The sequence below is a fragment of the Chiloscyllium plagiosum genome, chromosome 3 (assembly GCF_004010195.1).
Source record: "Chiloscyllium plagiosum isolate BGI_BamShark_2017 chromosome 3, ASM401019v2, whole genome shotgun sequence".
In the NCBI taxonomy this organism is placed as follows: domain Eukaryota; kingdom Metazoa; phylum Chordata; class Chondrichthyes; order Orectolobiformes; family Hemiscylliidae; genus Chiloscyllium; species Chiloscyllium plagiosum.
Window position 1 is genome coordinate 49,666,205 of NC_057712.1, and position 16,415 is coordinate 49,682,619.

The 16,415-nt window shown below is 39.6% G+C and overlaps 1 protein-coding gene across 10 annotated transcripts in view; it reads left to right on the forward strand.

The window, feature by feature from the left end:
* Window positions 1-10,751, forward strand: part of adgrb3 (adhesion G protein-coupled receptor B3) — an 814,402-nt gene extending 803,651 nt beyond the window's left edge. For all 10 annotated transcript variants that reach the window (XM_043681622.1, XM_043681628.1, XM_043681636.1 and 7 more), the window contains 4 exons: window positions 2,390-2,425; window positions 3,762-3,866; window positions 3,978-4,031; window positions 9,956-10,751. In XM_043681622.1, the coding sequence (XP_043537557.1) occupies window positions 2,390-2,425; window positions 3,762-3,866; window positions 3,978-4,031; window positions 9,956-10,144 (384 nt within the window). In that variant the 3' untranslated portion in view covers window positions 10,145-10,751. The remainder of the gene's footprint in view (window positions 1-2,389; window positions 2,426-3,761; window positions 3,867-3,977; window positions 4,032-9,955) is intronic.
* The last annotated feature ends 5,664 nt before the right edge of the window (window positions 10,752-16,415 follow it).

A 16,415-nucleotide genomic window follows, 5' to 3' on the forward strand; every position in this document is an offset into this window, starting at 1 on the left:
ACTCTATGCTACTTTCTCCCCACCCCCACCCTCCTCTAGCTTATCTCTCCACGCTTCAGGCTCTCTGCCTTTATTCCTGATGAAGGGCTTTTGCCCGAAACGTCAATTTTACTGCTCCTTGGATGCTGCCTGAACTGCTGTGCTCTTCCAGCACCACTAATCCATAATCATGCTTCCAGTATAGTATCTTTCCTTTCAAATAAGGAGACTGATAGTGTGCATAGCACTCTAGAGTGATCTCAACAATGCACTAATCAATTTTCCTTGTAAAAAAAACAATATTTCATTTGTCTTCATTACTTGCTGTAGCTGCATACGAACATTTTGTCATTCCTCAACAAGCACACCCAGATCCCTTTGTACCACCACAATCTCACTGCAGTCACACAATGTACAACTTTTCTTCTTACCAAAGTGGACAACCTTCCATGCCCCTTATTATACTTCATTTCCCAAATTTTTGCCTCCTCATTTGAAATGCCTATACCTTGTATTCCTTTACAGACTCTTTACCATTCTCTTGATAACTCCCTATCTCAGTGTCATCAGCAAATTTAGCTAGAATATATTCAGTCCTTTTACCCAGAGAATCCAGCTCTTCTTCCAAGGAATGTTGTTGGATTTTGTCCACCTGAGAGGTCAGACAAGGGTTCAGTGTAGCAACTAATTTAAAAAACAGCTCGCTTGACAGTCTAACATTGTCTCAGTGGTGAACTGCAGTGTCAGACTGGATTACCTGCTCAAGTAGTTGGTGCAGGATTTGGTCCTACGGCCTTCCATTTCACAAACAAGAGCACTAACACTGAGCTATCATTGAGAGTCCAACCAGATTGTGTATGGAACAGTGTTTAGGCCCCTGAGCATTTATGTTTGTGAGTTCACTTCCCAGATAATTATGTTCTAGTGTTCATTATCCTTTGTGCACGTTTTAGTATGTTTGATGTTAAGTGTATATGTGTTAGTCTGTTCGCTGTCCAGTGCACTTGATGGAATATCTACTGCCCTGGTACATGTAGCAGTGTCAGCTACCTGATGGAGGAGCAGCACTCTGAAAGCTTCCAAATAAACCTGATACATGTGTTTGTGTCTTCACTGCTGTCAGCACATTAGCATGTACATATCCCTGCGTATATGTCAGCGTGTTCACTGCTAAGACTAAGTATTAGCAAGTTTACTGCCCTAAGTTTATGTTAGCATGTCCACTCACCTGAGCATATTGTTAGTATGTTCACTGCTCTTATGTTCGTTACCTTGAATATACAAGTTAACATGTTCATTACCCTGAGAACATGTTAACAGCTCTAGGTACATGTGTTAGTATTTTCCCTGCCTGACAAAATGCTTGCATGTTCTTTGCCAGGAGTACAGGCACTCACATTCCCTCATCTGCACATATGCACTCATGTACCCTGCCCTGAATACACAGGCTCACATTTCCTCCCCCAAGTACACACACTCCCATTCCTCGTCCAGAGCATCGTGCTGGAGTATCGCTCCTATACAAGCCTCATCAAGTTTGTCTGATTCTGATTTGCCCTCCTTTCATCTTAATAAAATATAAATAATTTTGTATTAATTTTTAAGAACTACCAGAGTGATGACATTGAAACTCATGGTGTAGCATGTATTTGAGATAACCGAACAATTGTTAAAAAAATTCAAACATTTAAGGGACACAGCAGGACAAAGCAGCAAGTAGCAGATAAGCTGACACTTCACATGATTGTACCTCTGCACAATTCTAGCCTTATTACAAAAAGCAATGATTCAACAAGTGTTTGCTTTGGTATGATGTTAGAGTGAGAACGTTAAGGTGAGTTATTAATATTAACAAATATTAAGGTGAGAACTTTAGTCATTATAACTGACGGCTTTAAAATTGGCTTTGATGCCTATGAGTGTTGTTTCAAACTCTTTAATTGATATAGGTGATTCGTCATGTGAGACAATGTTTTAAGTACTGGGGACTATTTCACCATCATAGCAAAGAGTGTTTGGCCCAATCCATAAGGTGCCAGCCTGATTGCTCCGTAACTTGATGTGCTGGTATGTGTATTTGTGTGCATTACTTTAGGTTCAGAGTTTCACTCAAAATTTTATATCAAAGAATGAGGGTCATTGTGACCACTTTCATATCAAAGAATGGGGGTCATTGTGACCACTTTTCCCCTAAATGCCAACCAGAAGAGGCAAAATTGTCACAAGTCATTCAAATCTCTGATATGTAATCACATCAGCAGACTTCGCAATTTAAGACCAGATGCAATACTATTGACAGGATAAAAGTAGAATATCAGACAGCAGCACAAGCAACTTTAAGCAGGAAAACGAAACGGTTCTTCTAAAATCTCACATCAAGAAATCTAATGATTCCTTTCATGTTTTGCAGAGAAGAAAATCCCGCTATTCAGACCTGGATTTTGAAGTAAGCTTTCAGGATTTACAAATACAATTCACAATCAATGTTTGACATTGTATTAATTTCTGGCCCAAAAGTGCTAGGCTCCTAGCAAGATTGATCTAATTTGAAGAAATTGAGAATATAGCATGGATAAAGCTCTTCTTCCGTCCAACACCTTCTCAGTGCCTGTTTTGAAAACACCTTTCAATTCCTCGTCATTTCATGTTGAGAGATCATGAATTCATTATTTGTGAACTAAACTTCTGTGATGCAGTCCTTCCAAAATGAATGCATTCATATTTTGGAGAAACAAATCAATAGTACAAAGTAAACATAATATCATCTCACATATAAAATTCCTACACCTGCACTCTGCTCAGTAAAACATTTTGTGCAACTACTAATTAACTAATTAATTAATTAATTAATTAATTAATTGGCACTAACTAATTCTCAACACTGACAGCTATTGGAATTTCTTTCCATATGTATCCTTGTAAAATCTGGTTTGTAAGTTAGCAAAGAACAGTACAGCACAGAGACAACCCACCAAGACTGTGCTGCCACTTGAGGCATTTCTAAACTAAAAACCTTTTGCCTGTACGCAGCCCGTATCGCTCTGTTCCCTTCCTTTTGATATATCTGTCAAGATGTCTCATAAACGTTGCTATTGTGTCTGCCTCCATGACCACCTCTGACAGCACATTCCAGTCACTTAGCACCTTTTGTGTAAAAACCTTACCTCTCAAATCTCCTTTAAACCCTTTTACCTTAGTCCCTTAGTAATTGATGCTGGGACAAAAGGGAACTGACTAACCATTCTTTCCATGTCTCTCACAATTTTGTAAACTTCTATCAGGTCACCTCTCATCCTTTGATGTTTAAGTGAAAACAAACTAAGTTTGTCCAATCATTCCTCATTGCTAATACCCTCCAAACTAGGCGACACCCTGGTTTCTGACTCTATACCATGTCCAAAGCCTTAATATCTTTCTGGTAGTGTGGTGATCAGGACTGAACACAATATTCCAATTTTGGCCTCATTACAGCTGCAACATGACTTACCAATTTTTATACTCTATGTCCTGAGCGATGAAGGTAAATGTGCCATATGTCTTCTTGACCACCTTACTATTCGTGTTGTCACTTTCAGGGAACTGTGGATCTGTAGGCCTAAATCCCTCTATATGTTGATGCTACTAAGGGTTCTGCCATTACTGTAAACCTCCCTCCTGAATTAGATCTTCCAAAATACATCACCCTTTTGGCTTTTTGATTTATTTTTTTTCTAATCTCATGAGCTGATTTGAGTACATTTTAACTAAGTTGAAGGTTTATTGTGAATCTTGTCGGTTTCCAGAAAGTCATGCACACAAGAAAGCGGCATATGGAATTATTTCAGGAGTTAAATCAAAAATTCCAGACACTGGACAGGTTCCGTGAGCCCCCAAGTACAAGCAGCATAGTAAGTATTGATTCATTTCCAAGTAGACATTTTTTTTAAAAGCTATTGCATTTGGCCTGTTTGTGCAACAATCCATATGTGCTCACCAGATCCTTCTGTTTGTTTCTACAGAATGAAAAAACATGGACTATCTCAGCAGCAGGGTATGAGAGGGGTAGTGCAAGTGTAAGTACAGCAACTCCATTGAATATATGTGCTTCTTCACAATTACATCCATAATTCCCTATTCTCATTAGACCATATCAGAATCTGACTTCTCTATCTCTGTGTACTCCAGAGGTTGCAAGATTAAATGCAGTGAAATGTTATGCCAGGACATCATTAAAGGATCCAAAAGTAGGGAGGTTATGCTTCAGCTGTACAAAGTGCTGGTGAGACATCAAAAGTACTGTACAGTATTGATCTCCTTATTTAAGGAAGAATGTAAATGGATTAGAAGCAGTTCTCAGAAGGTTTATTAATCTAATATCGAGAGTGATTGAGCTAAACTCTGAAGAAAGGTTGGAAAGTTCAGGCTTTAAGCTGGAGTTTAAATAATTAAGATGTGAAATGTATAAAATCCTGAGGAAGCTTGGCAAGGTGAATGAGCAGAGGAGAGCCTAAAACTGGGGGTTGGCCATAATCATATCGAATAGCGGAGCAGGCTGACAGTGCTAATTTGTAGGTTGGTGTGATATGTGAGTAAAAGATGTGACATGAATTAAAATGAGACTATCTGCAGGAAGGGAGAAACACGACAAAAGGTCTGTCAGTAATAATCCAAATTTTCTGACACCCTTCAGTGTAATAAACTATCCCATCCTTCTCAGAGTGTTAGCAAACAAAATTAATAACCCACACATTTAGGACAATAATAGAAAAGCTTTGTCAAAAAAAGGTAGGCTTTTAGGAGCATTTTTTTAGAATCCCTTTGGCCCAACATATCCATACCAACCCACGAAAGAGTAACTCACCCAGACCCAATATTTACCCCTAACTTAATGCAAATAACTTACACATCCCTGAACACTGTGGGCAATTTAGCATGGCCAATTCACCTAACCTGCACATTATTGGCTTGTGGGAGGAAAATGGAGCACCTGCAGGAAACCCATGCAGACACAGGAAGAATGTGGAAACTCCACATAGACAATCGCCTGAGGCTGGAATTGAACCCAGGTCCCTGGTGCTATGAGGCAGCAGTGCTAACCAAAGAGCCACTGTGCTGCCCCAAAAAGTGGTGAGGGAATGTAAATCTTGGTGAGAAAATGAGCCAAAGAGGTGTAGGGTGGAAGCCTAGAGTTTAGGCCTAAGCAGCTGAGTACAGAACAATCAATGGCGGAGCATTTAAAAACATGAATAATCAAAGGGTCAGGATTGGTAGAGCACAGATATCAAGAGGATTGTAGGACTACAGGAGATTACAGCGATAGGGAGGGGCAAATAGAGGGATTTGAAAGTAAGGATCAGAATGTTAAAAAGTCAACACTGTTGACAAAGGTCAGCATTCTTGTAAGACTTTAGTGACACACTTCAGAGGTTTAGCATATTGTGTGAGCTGTTTATTTAGCCACTTTGCAAGTGACAGCTTAATATTACATCAACCATAGATGTGATTTTTTTGGTCCTTGTTCATTCAGTTGAGACAGGTGACCTGTGAGATAGTTAACCCATTCATTGCACATTCAGTTTGTGCAAGATACAAACTCCCTTTTATTCAATGCAAATGTATCCCACAGTTCACCCATAATGACCAAAAGATTACAGATGCATATCTGCTGATTTCAAACAATGTATTTGACTGGTCACCATCAGGTTTCAAAGAGAAAAAATAAGTGTTTTTTAATAACTTGTTTAGCCATGTTGGTGTCATTATTAACACTTCTGGAGTACTGCGAACAGTTTTAATTTTTTAATCTATGAAAGGATATAATTTACATTTTAAGCAATTCAGAAAAGGTTCACTCAACTGATTCCTGTGACAAAGAACTTATCCCATGAGGATAGGTCAGACAGACTGGGTCTATATCCTGTTGGAGGTTAGAAGAACAGGAAGTGATCTTTTTGAAACATAAAAGTACCTGAAATGACTTGATATGGTGGCTGCTGAAAGGATGTTTCCATTTGTGGGAGGCAGATTAAAAATAGAGGACACAGTTTAAGTAAAAAGGGGTCTCACATTGCATGACAGAGAAAGGGGATGCTTTTTAAAGGAGTTATTCATCTGTGGCCAGAGCACAGTAGAGGCAGGGTAAATTATTTCTGAAGGCAAAGGTAGATAGGTTTGTGACTCGCAAGGGAGTCGGTGGTTATTGGCACAGGTAGGAAACTAGAGATGAGACCATAGTCAGATCAGATACGATCTTGTTGAAAAGAGAAGCTGGCCAGAGGGGCCAAATGATGTGCTCCTAATTTTTATGTTTGCGAGTTTGGAGCCATTACATATTAGTAACATAGTAACAGTCCTTTTATGAAATGAAAATTGATACCTGCAATTTCTGCCAGGTGAGAATATTTGGGAGTTATAGAAGGTGTGTCATTGGAGTTAACTAAAAAACAAGCTTTCTACCCTTATTCAATCCGTATCCCTCTATTCCCTCCCTATTCATGTTCATCCAGATGCCTCATAAATGTCAACAATGTGCCTGCTTCCACCACCTCTTCTGGCAGTCTATTCCAGGTTCCGACCATTCTCTGTGTGAAAAACTTGACTTGCACATCTCCCTTAAACTTTCCCCCTCTCACCTTCAACATGTGCCCCCTTGTAATTGAAACTTCAACCCTGGGAAAAAGCCTTTGACTATTCACCTATGCCTCTCATAATTTCATAGATCTCTACCAGGTCTTCTCTCAGCTGCTGTCTTTCCGGAAAGACCAGAAAGCAATTCTGGTCTTTTTAACTTTCCACATAACTAATGCCCTCGAGACCAGGCAACATTCTGGAACCTTCTTTGAACTCTTTCCACAGCTTCCATGTCCTTCTGGTAGTGTGGTGACCAAAACAGCACATGATACTCCAAATGCGACCTAACAAGGGTTTTGTATAGCTACAACATGGTTTGCCAACTTCTGTACTCCATATCTCGGCTGATGAAGGCAAGCATGCCATATGCCTTCTTAATCCCCTTGGCCACCTGTGTTGTCACTTTTAGGGAACTGTGGACCTGCACACCCAGATCCATCTGTATGTTAATGTTCCCCTGGGGTTCTGCCATTTACTGTATAATTCACACCTAAATTTGATCCTCCAAAATACATTACCTCACGTTTGGATTAAGCTCCATCTGCCATTTTTGTGCCCAAGCCGCCAATCTATCTATATCCTGTTGTAACAGTTCACAATTGTCCACCCTGTCAGCAACTCCACGAATCTTCATGTCATCTGCACACTTACTAATCAGCTGACCACATTTCCTCCAGATCATTTATATATACTACAAACAACAGAGGACACAAGAGTGATCCCTGTGCAACACCACTAGTTACCAGTCTTCATTCTGAAAAAGAGCCTTCCAACGCTACCCTTTATCTTATATGATCACACCAGTTTTGTATCCATCCAGCCAGCCCACCCCAAACCTCATGTGATTTTAGTTTTGTGCCATGTGGGACTTCATTATATTGACATTCTCTAGAGTATTCACACACTCATCCCTGACCTCAAAATCAGTCATATCCTTCTCGTTGGTGAAACTTTGTGGTAATTCTGGTTTTTTGAAGTCAGAGGGGAGCCATTCAGTCTGTCCTATTTAAATTTCACATCAGGACCACAGGTTCCACTCCCAGTTGTCATGGAGTGTAGATTTTAGCTCTCAAGGCCAGCATCCTTGGTCAGATGTGAGTTTTTGTAGGTGTACAATTCTCTCTGCTCTCTTCAAGTTGGTTTGGCTTTATTTCGCGCTGTTGATGTTGCATTATTGCAGTCTGATGGTCTCCTCCACTATGACGGGGACCTGTTATTCTCTCAAAGGGCAATAATTTTTCTTTAATGAGACAGTCACAACAATACTGCACACCGTAGTGGAATTTACTGGAATCAGGATCACAGAGTCGTACAGCATAGAAGCAGACCCTTCGATCTAAACAGTCCATGCCCAGTATGTTCCTAAACTAAACTAGTCCCACCTGCCTACTCCTGGCCCATTTCCCTCCAAACCTTTCCTATTCATGTACTTATCCAAATGTCTTTTATGCAATTCTCCTCCAACTGCCTTGGATATTGGGGGTGTAGGTAATGTATTAACATTGACTGCGGATTGATTAATGCACAAAAGACAGAGAGTTAGGATTAATGGAACTTTCTGAGGATGGAAAAATGTAACTAGTACAGTGTCACAAGGATCAGTCTTAGAGCGTCTGTTATTTACCATCTATATCTATGATTTAGATGAAGATCCAAGAGTGTAATATATTCAAATTATCTGATGATTCAAAAATATGTGGGAAGGCCTGTTGCAATGAGGACATAAATAATCTGCAGGGGGATATAGATAGGTTGAGTGAGTGGACAAAAACATGGCAGTTGAAGTTTGATGTAGAAAAATGTGAGGTTTAAAGAATGGTAGAAACAATCAAAAGGCAGATTATTTAAATAGAGAGTGTCCGAAAGTGCTAAACAGAGGAATCTAGAGATTAAAAATAGTGAATTCCTGTTACAACTGTACAGGGTATTGTTGAGGCTGTATCTGGAGTACTGTGTACAGTTTTGGTCCTACATTTAAAAATACATATACTGGCATTAGACAATGTTTGAAAGATTCACCAGGCTGACTCCTGACTTGAAGGAGCTGACTTAGCAAGAACTGATAAGCAGGTTAGATTTTTATTAATTTTAATGTAGAAGAATAAAGAATGATTTTATTGAAACATAAAAGGCCTTACAGGGTAGGTTTTGCGAAGATGTTTTCAACTCTGAGGAAACTGCAAACAAGATATAGTTACTGAATAAGGGATACTCATTTAAAACTGACATGTGAAGGGATTCCTTCTCCCAGAGGTTAATGAATTTCTGGAATTCTCTACCCCAGGAAGTTGTGGAGGTTAGATCACTGCAAGTATTTGAAGAGTAGGTAGATAGAATTTTGTAATGTCAGGAGGAATTGTGGCAGATTAGCCCTGATCTTGTAAAATGGCAAGAAATGATTGAGAGGCCGAATGGCGTACTACTGCTCCTATTTTTGATGTTCTTTTGTTTTAAATAGTGCACAGGAGCATCATCAAAGTATGATAGTTTTGACACAACCTTGCCATTTTTAATCAAGTATATTTTGCATCAGGTTTATTGTACACTACACAAACACACTGAAATAGCTGTGAAATTGAATAAAAGTATGGTGCAACAGAGTAGGCTGAATTATCTCCTCTGGCACTGTAACCGTTCTGTAGTTCTGCGAATCAATTTAAAATGGGTAGTGTAAGCACCTTTTTCTCCACATTAGTTTCATCAACTGCATGTTGGGGCAGACCTCATCAAAGTAGTCAATTTTAAGGAGAGTCTTAAAGACTTCAAGGAGATGAGAGCGATTAGGAGAATATTTCCAGAGGTAGGTCATTGTCTGCTGATGCCTTGACTGTGGTTAAAAGCCAGGGACCAGAAAGCAGAGATGATTAGATTAGATTACCTACAGTGTGGAAACAGGCCCTACAGCCCAACAAGTCCACACCGACCCTCTGAAGAGCAGCCCAACCAGAACCATTCTCCTACATTTATCCCTTCACCTAACACTACGGGCAATTTAGCATGGCCAATTCATCTAACCTGCACCCACAGGAAACTCACGCAGACATGGGGAGAACGTGCAAACTCCACACAGATAGTTGCCTGAGGCGGGAATTGAACCCGGGTCTCTGGCGCAGTGTTAACCACTGTGCCACCGTGCCGCTGTTGGGGAACAGTAGAAGCTTCACAAGATTAGAGTGATATGGGGAAGTGAAGACTTATGGAAGGACTTAAGGATGGCGGGAATTTTTTTTCATTCATACATGTAGCTGCTTTGAAACAATGTCCTTTTTGTATTTCAGTGTACTGTGTAAAGTGCCCTCCAGCAGTCTGAAAATTTCCAACTCAAACCAAGAACCACACATAAAGCTGTTTTAATGTCTCTCCACAGGACAACCCAACACCCAGCAAGCATGAATGGGACACTTATAAGAACCCCAGTGACTACCAACATTATTCACCAATGAACGTATTGAATGCAGAGGCAAAAGAGGCATTAGAATTAAGACAAGCGGAATGGGAAAAATGTATCTCTATGCCGTTAGACGTGCAGGAAGGGGATTTCCAAACTGAAGTTTAAATTGAAGTTGATCACAAGCTGAATCTCTTGCACTTCAAACATTTTTACAAAAGCCTGGTCTGTATGTCTGGACTCTCTTAGAGTAATTTAGGGACTTTATGCACCAGGAAAAGATGTCTATGTCTTTAACATTTCTCACTACCTTACTTAGTGAGATACAGGATGTACAATTATTACCATCATGTGTTGTACGTTAATGTGGAATGAATTGTAAGGTAATCTTTATAGATAAACCTCAAGCAAAGATATATGTTGTAATAGCTTCATTTGGTTTAGTTTTAAAAAGAAAACTTCACCATGAAGCACAATGTATATATTTATGCAGTTTTTAAGATTTATAACAGTCTGTTTGGCCATTACTACACTTTTTACTTTATAATATAAAAGCAAACAATTTTCTGTCATTTAAATGAATGGTTGTTGAACTATGTTCTTCATTGCTTTCAATGCAATAAAGTAATACTCTCACTTTTATATGAATAATATATTTCACATCTTTATTATTGCAGATGTCACACGAAAGCGCAGAAGTAGCTTTCTTGGCTGCAAACGTGTACAAAATATTTAAAATGCTGTATGGTGTAAATAAATTTTTGTCTACATATTAGTTTCATCTACTTCCTACATTTTTGTAGATAATTGAGAATCTGCTTTTGACAATTGTGTTCCAGAGTTATTTTACAATTATAGCCATGGAGCTAGACCAAGTTACACACCAAGTTAAAAACAGACATTCTCGATAAAAGACAGGCTCAAGGTTCCTATTACTTGCAGTTTTGTAATAGTGTTTAAGGTACATCTGCATATCAAAATCTGATAATCCAAGTTCATTTTTGATGGTTAAGGCGGCCTCAAGTTCCTCTTAGTAGCTCCTTTTATATTCTACCCTAGTCCAAAGTAATTTATGGAATATCCATCTCCCAAACTTTTCACTATTCATTGCAACCCATGACTCCTCCATGTTAAAGGTGAATTATTGCAGATGCTAGAAGTCTGAAGCAAACACAGAACACTGGAGAAACTCAGCAAGGAATCTCATGGAATCCAGAGGAAGCTGGAAGATTGGAAACACAATTGGCTTGATGATGGGAAGCAGAGGGTAATAGTGGAAAGATGCTTGACAGACTGGAAGCCTGTAACTAGTGGTGTGCCTCGGGTCGGTGCTGGACCCATTGCTGTTTGTTATCTATATCAGTGATTTGGAGAGAATGTACAAGGCGTGATTAGTAAGTTTGCTGAGATGACACTTAAATAGCTGGTATTGTGGACAGGGAAGAAGGTTATCAGAAATTGCAGCAGGACCTTGATCAGCAGGAGAAGTGGGCCAAGAAATGGCAAATAAATTTTAATATAGATAAGTGTGACATCTTGCGTTTTGGAAAGTCATCTAGGAGAAAGTGAGGACTGCAGATGCTGGAGATCAGAGCTGAAAAATGTGTTGCTGGAAAAGCGCAGCAGGTCAGGCAGCATCAAAGGAGCAGGAGAATCGACATTTCGGGCATAAGCCCTTCGATGCTGCCTGACCTGCTGCACTTTTTCAGCAACACATTTTTCAGTTTTGGACAGTCAAACCAAGGTAGGAGTTTCATGGTGAATGGTAGGGCCTTAAGGAGTGTAGTGGAACAGAGGGACCTTGGAGTTCAGGTGCACTGTTCTCTGAAAGTGGAATCACAGGCAGACAGGGCAGTGAAGAAGGCTTTTGACATACTGGCCTTCATCAGACAAGGCATTGAATAGAGATGTTGGGAAGTTATGTTGCAGTTGTACAGGACATTGATGAGGCCACACTTGGAGTATTGTGTTCAATTTTGATCACCTTGCTCTAAGAAGGATGTTTTAAACTGGAAAGAATGCAGAAGAAATGTGCAAGCTTGTTGCCGGGACTCAAGGGTCTGAGTTACAGGGAGAGGTTGGTCAAACTAGGACTTTTTTCTTTAGAGCATAGGAGATTGAGGGGGGATCTTTTAGAACTGTATAAGATCACGAAAGGCATGGATAGGATGAATGCACTCAGTCTTTATCCCGGGGTTGGGGAACTGAGGACTAGAAGACATCAGTTTAAGATGAGAGGGGAAAGAATAAAAGTGAACCTGATGGGCAATGTTTTTACACAGAGGGTGATATGCATATGGAATGAGCTGCTAGCGGAAGTGGTTGAGGCAGATATATTAAAAAACTTAAAAGGCATTTGGACAAATACATGAGGTTTAGAAGGATATGGACCAAGTGCAGGGAAATAGGTTTGACGTGGATGGACGTTTAGTCGGCATGGACCAGTTTTGGCTAAAGGGCCTGTCTCCATGCTGTAGGACTTTTATGAATCTGGCAGTACAGCTTAAATCCTCAATAGACTCAAAGTCCTCAACACTTTGTACTCTCGCTCGGTGATTGTTCCTCCCATCATCATCAAACTCATTTCTTCAGAGTCGTACTTTGCATAACTTTAACCCTATGCCCACCCACTTCCTGACTACTTGACGACCATTTGATCAGAACTTGCAAATGTCATTAGTCATTCTATCTACTCGACCATTATCCTATTCAGTATTGGAATCACCATCCCATTTGTGTACAAAATGAAATGAAATGTCTCCTTAATAGTTTGCCATTGTTTTCTCTACCGTCTTACCTGTTAACCTATTTTCTCAGTCCACTTTGGCCACCTCTGTCTTCACAGCTCTGTAATTGTCTTTATTCAATTCTAACATGATAATTGAGTGTGGATTATTTTATGAAGAAAGGTTAGGCCAGTATTCTCTGGACTTTAAAAGAACCAGAGGTGACTTAATTGAAAAGTTTCCAAGGGGACTTGACCAGGTTAATGTGGAAAGGATCTTTCCTCTTGTGGGCAATCTAGAACTATGGGCAATCTAGAACTAAGGGCTGTAGTTTAAAGTAGGAGATTGTTCATTTAAGATATAGATGTGAAAAAGAATGTTCTCTCAGAGGATTGAGAGTCTTTAAATTCCCTTCCTCAAAAGCTATGGATGTAAAATCTTTAAGTACTTTTAAGGCAGAAATAGATAGATTCTTAATTACCAAGGAGATGAATGAATATCAAGGATATGCAGGAATGGAAAGTTGAAGTTAAAAGCAAATCAGCTAAGATCTAATTGAATGGTGCATAGGGCCACTTGGGTACTCCCATTCTTGTTACCCCACTTGGGTACTCCCATTCTTGTTACTTCTCACCTTCAAACTGAATGATAAATTCTATCATGTTCTGATCACTTTTCCTGAGAGGATTAATTAGATCAATAATCCTCCTGAAATTTGGATCCCATATTCTATCAATGCCACAAGGATTGCTAACTTTTCTCTCTGTCTAAGGATGTTTCCTATGTCAAAGGCTGCTGGATAAATGCATACTGCTTTGTCTGTGGTAAATGCAAACATTGAAGGCTCAATTGGAAAATCTTATTGGCAACAGTACAGAATGGCAAAATGACACAGTTATTATCAGTGATCTGTTGAATGGGATGTAAAGAAGTGAAAAACAGTCCGTCCCTACTTCTTGTGCTTACTCATTTCAATTGACAGCTGAGGGAACTTTGAACTGGTAAATAGTAATGACCAAATATCACATTAAAAAAAGCACTAGCTAACATCCTAGTAAGATTTTGGGATGCACTTACAACTAATGTCAGATATAAATAAATAGATTTGAGGGAGCAAATCTAAAATTTTATCAGTATAAATTGGTTACAAAATATATTTTACAATTTTTTACAGCATTTATTTTATACTTTCAAGTACAACTGAAATGATATTTAATAAAGGCAATAGCTTGCAGCCAATCCACATTGTCATGCCTATTTGTGAGAATAGTTTAATTGGGCAGAGGTCTTTATTCTGTTGATTGAAGTCCTTCTTATGTTCTCAACCATCTTAGCCATGACCTTCTGTGTATAATCAGAAGAATCCTGAACTGTAATTAGCTTCTTAATACATGAACACTTCATGATCAGTCTTGCATTGACTAGGTAGTGTATGCTAAACTTCTTTCTGAAGAAGAGCCACTAGATCCGAAATGTTAACTCTTTTTTTCTCCAATGATGCATCCAGATCTGCTGAGTTTGTCCAGCAATTTTTGTTTCTGATTACAGTTCTTTCAGTTTTATGTTCAATTCTTGATTGGCTTCTTTAAAACTAGTTGCCATGGAATGCACGTCCTCCTGTTTCCTCATTCTTTCATTAACATGTCAATGTTGATTGACTCCATAACAGCTTGCCTGTCTTAGCTTACCAGTTCCATAGATCATTACCAAGCTGGGACTAGGAAAACCATTTAGCTGTCTGTTTAGCATATATAGTGTCACCTCCTGCTGATTAACTATCATCCCAAATATCCTAATTGATGCATCTAAGAATTGTTCAAAATCTCTGTATTCTTTAAATCAAAGATCCATTTGTGAATCCATTAGAACTGATTGATGCAGAAAACAAACGAAAGCTCAAAATAATTATAAGGGACTGTTATAGACTTTAAATTACCAAACGGAATCATTTTAAACATAATTCTATTTTTGAGTAGAGGAATATAGAACATGGAACAGTACAGCTAGAGGGATACCTTAAATGCTCCTATCGTATCTGCGTCCGCCACCACCCCAGCAGTGTGTTCTAAACTCCTAACACTCTGTGTCAAAAAAACTTGCCCCTCACATCTCTTTTGAACTTTTCCCCTCTCACCTACAATGCATGCCCCGTAGCATTAACCATTTTAAATGGGAAAAAAGACTCTGACCATCTACCAAATCTAAGGATCCCGTAATTTTACAGGCTTCTAGCAAGTCTCCTTTCAGCCACTGCCACTCCAGAGAAAACAACCTGAGTTGTTTTAGCTTCTCCTTATAGCTCATACTCTCTTACCCAGACGGCTTCCTGGTAAACCTCTTCTGCACCCTATCCAAAGCCCCCATCCCCTCCCTGTCATGTGCCAACCAGAATTGAGTGCAATACTCTTTGTATGGCTTAACCGAAGTCTTATAAAGCTGCAACATGACATCCTGACTTTTGTACTCAATTCTTCAACCAATAAAGGCAAACATGCAAAACACCTTCCTTACCACCTTATGTACTTGAATGACCACTTTCAGGGAGCTATGGAATTGAACCCCAAGATCTCCCTGTCTATCAATGCAGTTCAGGGTCCTGCCAAAACTGTGCACTTTTCCTTAACAGTATTGAGTATAAGAATTAGGTCATGTTGCGGCTGTACAGGACGTTGGTTAGGCCACTTTTGGAATATTGTGTGCAGTTCTGGTATCCATCCCATAGGATGGATGTTGTGAAACTTGAAAAGATTCAGAAAAGATTAACAGGATGTTGCCAGGATTGGACAATTTGAGCTACAGGGAGAGACTGAATAGGCTGGGGCTGTTTTCCCTGGAATGTCAGAGGCTGAGGGATGACCTTAGAGTTTATAAAATCATGAGGGGCATGGATAGGATAAATAGACAAGGTCTTTTTCCTGGGGTGAGGGAATCCAGAACTAGAGGGCATAGGTTTAGGGTGAGAGAGGAAAGATATAAAAGTGACCTAAAGGGCAACCTTTTCATGCAGAGTAGGTGCGTTTATGGAATGAGCTGCCAGAGGAAGTGGTGAATATTACAACATTTGCCATTACCAGAGGAAGTATGATTACAACATTTAAAAGGCACCCGAATGGGTATATGACTAGTAAGGGTTTAGAGGGATATGAGCTAAGTGCTGGCAAATGGGACTATATTAATTTAGGATATCTGGTTGGCATGGATGAGTTAGATCGAAGGATCTGTTTCCGTGCTGTTTGACTCTATTTGATCTCCCAAAGTGCAGCACCTCACACTTACCCAAATTAAACTCCATCCGCCAGTTCTCCACCTGTATCTGCAACTGATCTGCGGTATCCTTTGACAACCTTCTACACTATCCACAACTCCATCAATCTTTGTATCATCTGCAAATTTACTATCCTACCCATCTAGATTTTCATCCAAGTCATTTATATATATCACAAACAGCAAAGGTACAAGTACAGATCTCTGCAGAACACCACTAGTCATGGATCTCCAGCCTTAAAAACACCCTTCCATCACTATCTTCTGCCTTCTATGAGCAAGCCAATTCTGAAGCCATTTAGCCAAGTCATCTTGGATCCCATGCATCTTAATCATCTGGATGAGCCTACCATGAGGGACCTTGTTGAAAGCCTTACTAAAATCCACGTAAACAACATCCACTGCTCTACCCTCATTGATCATCTTCATCAACTCCTTGAAAAATTCAA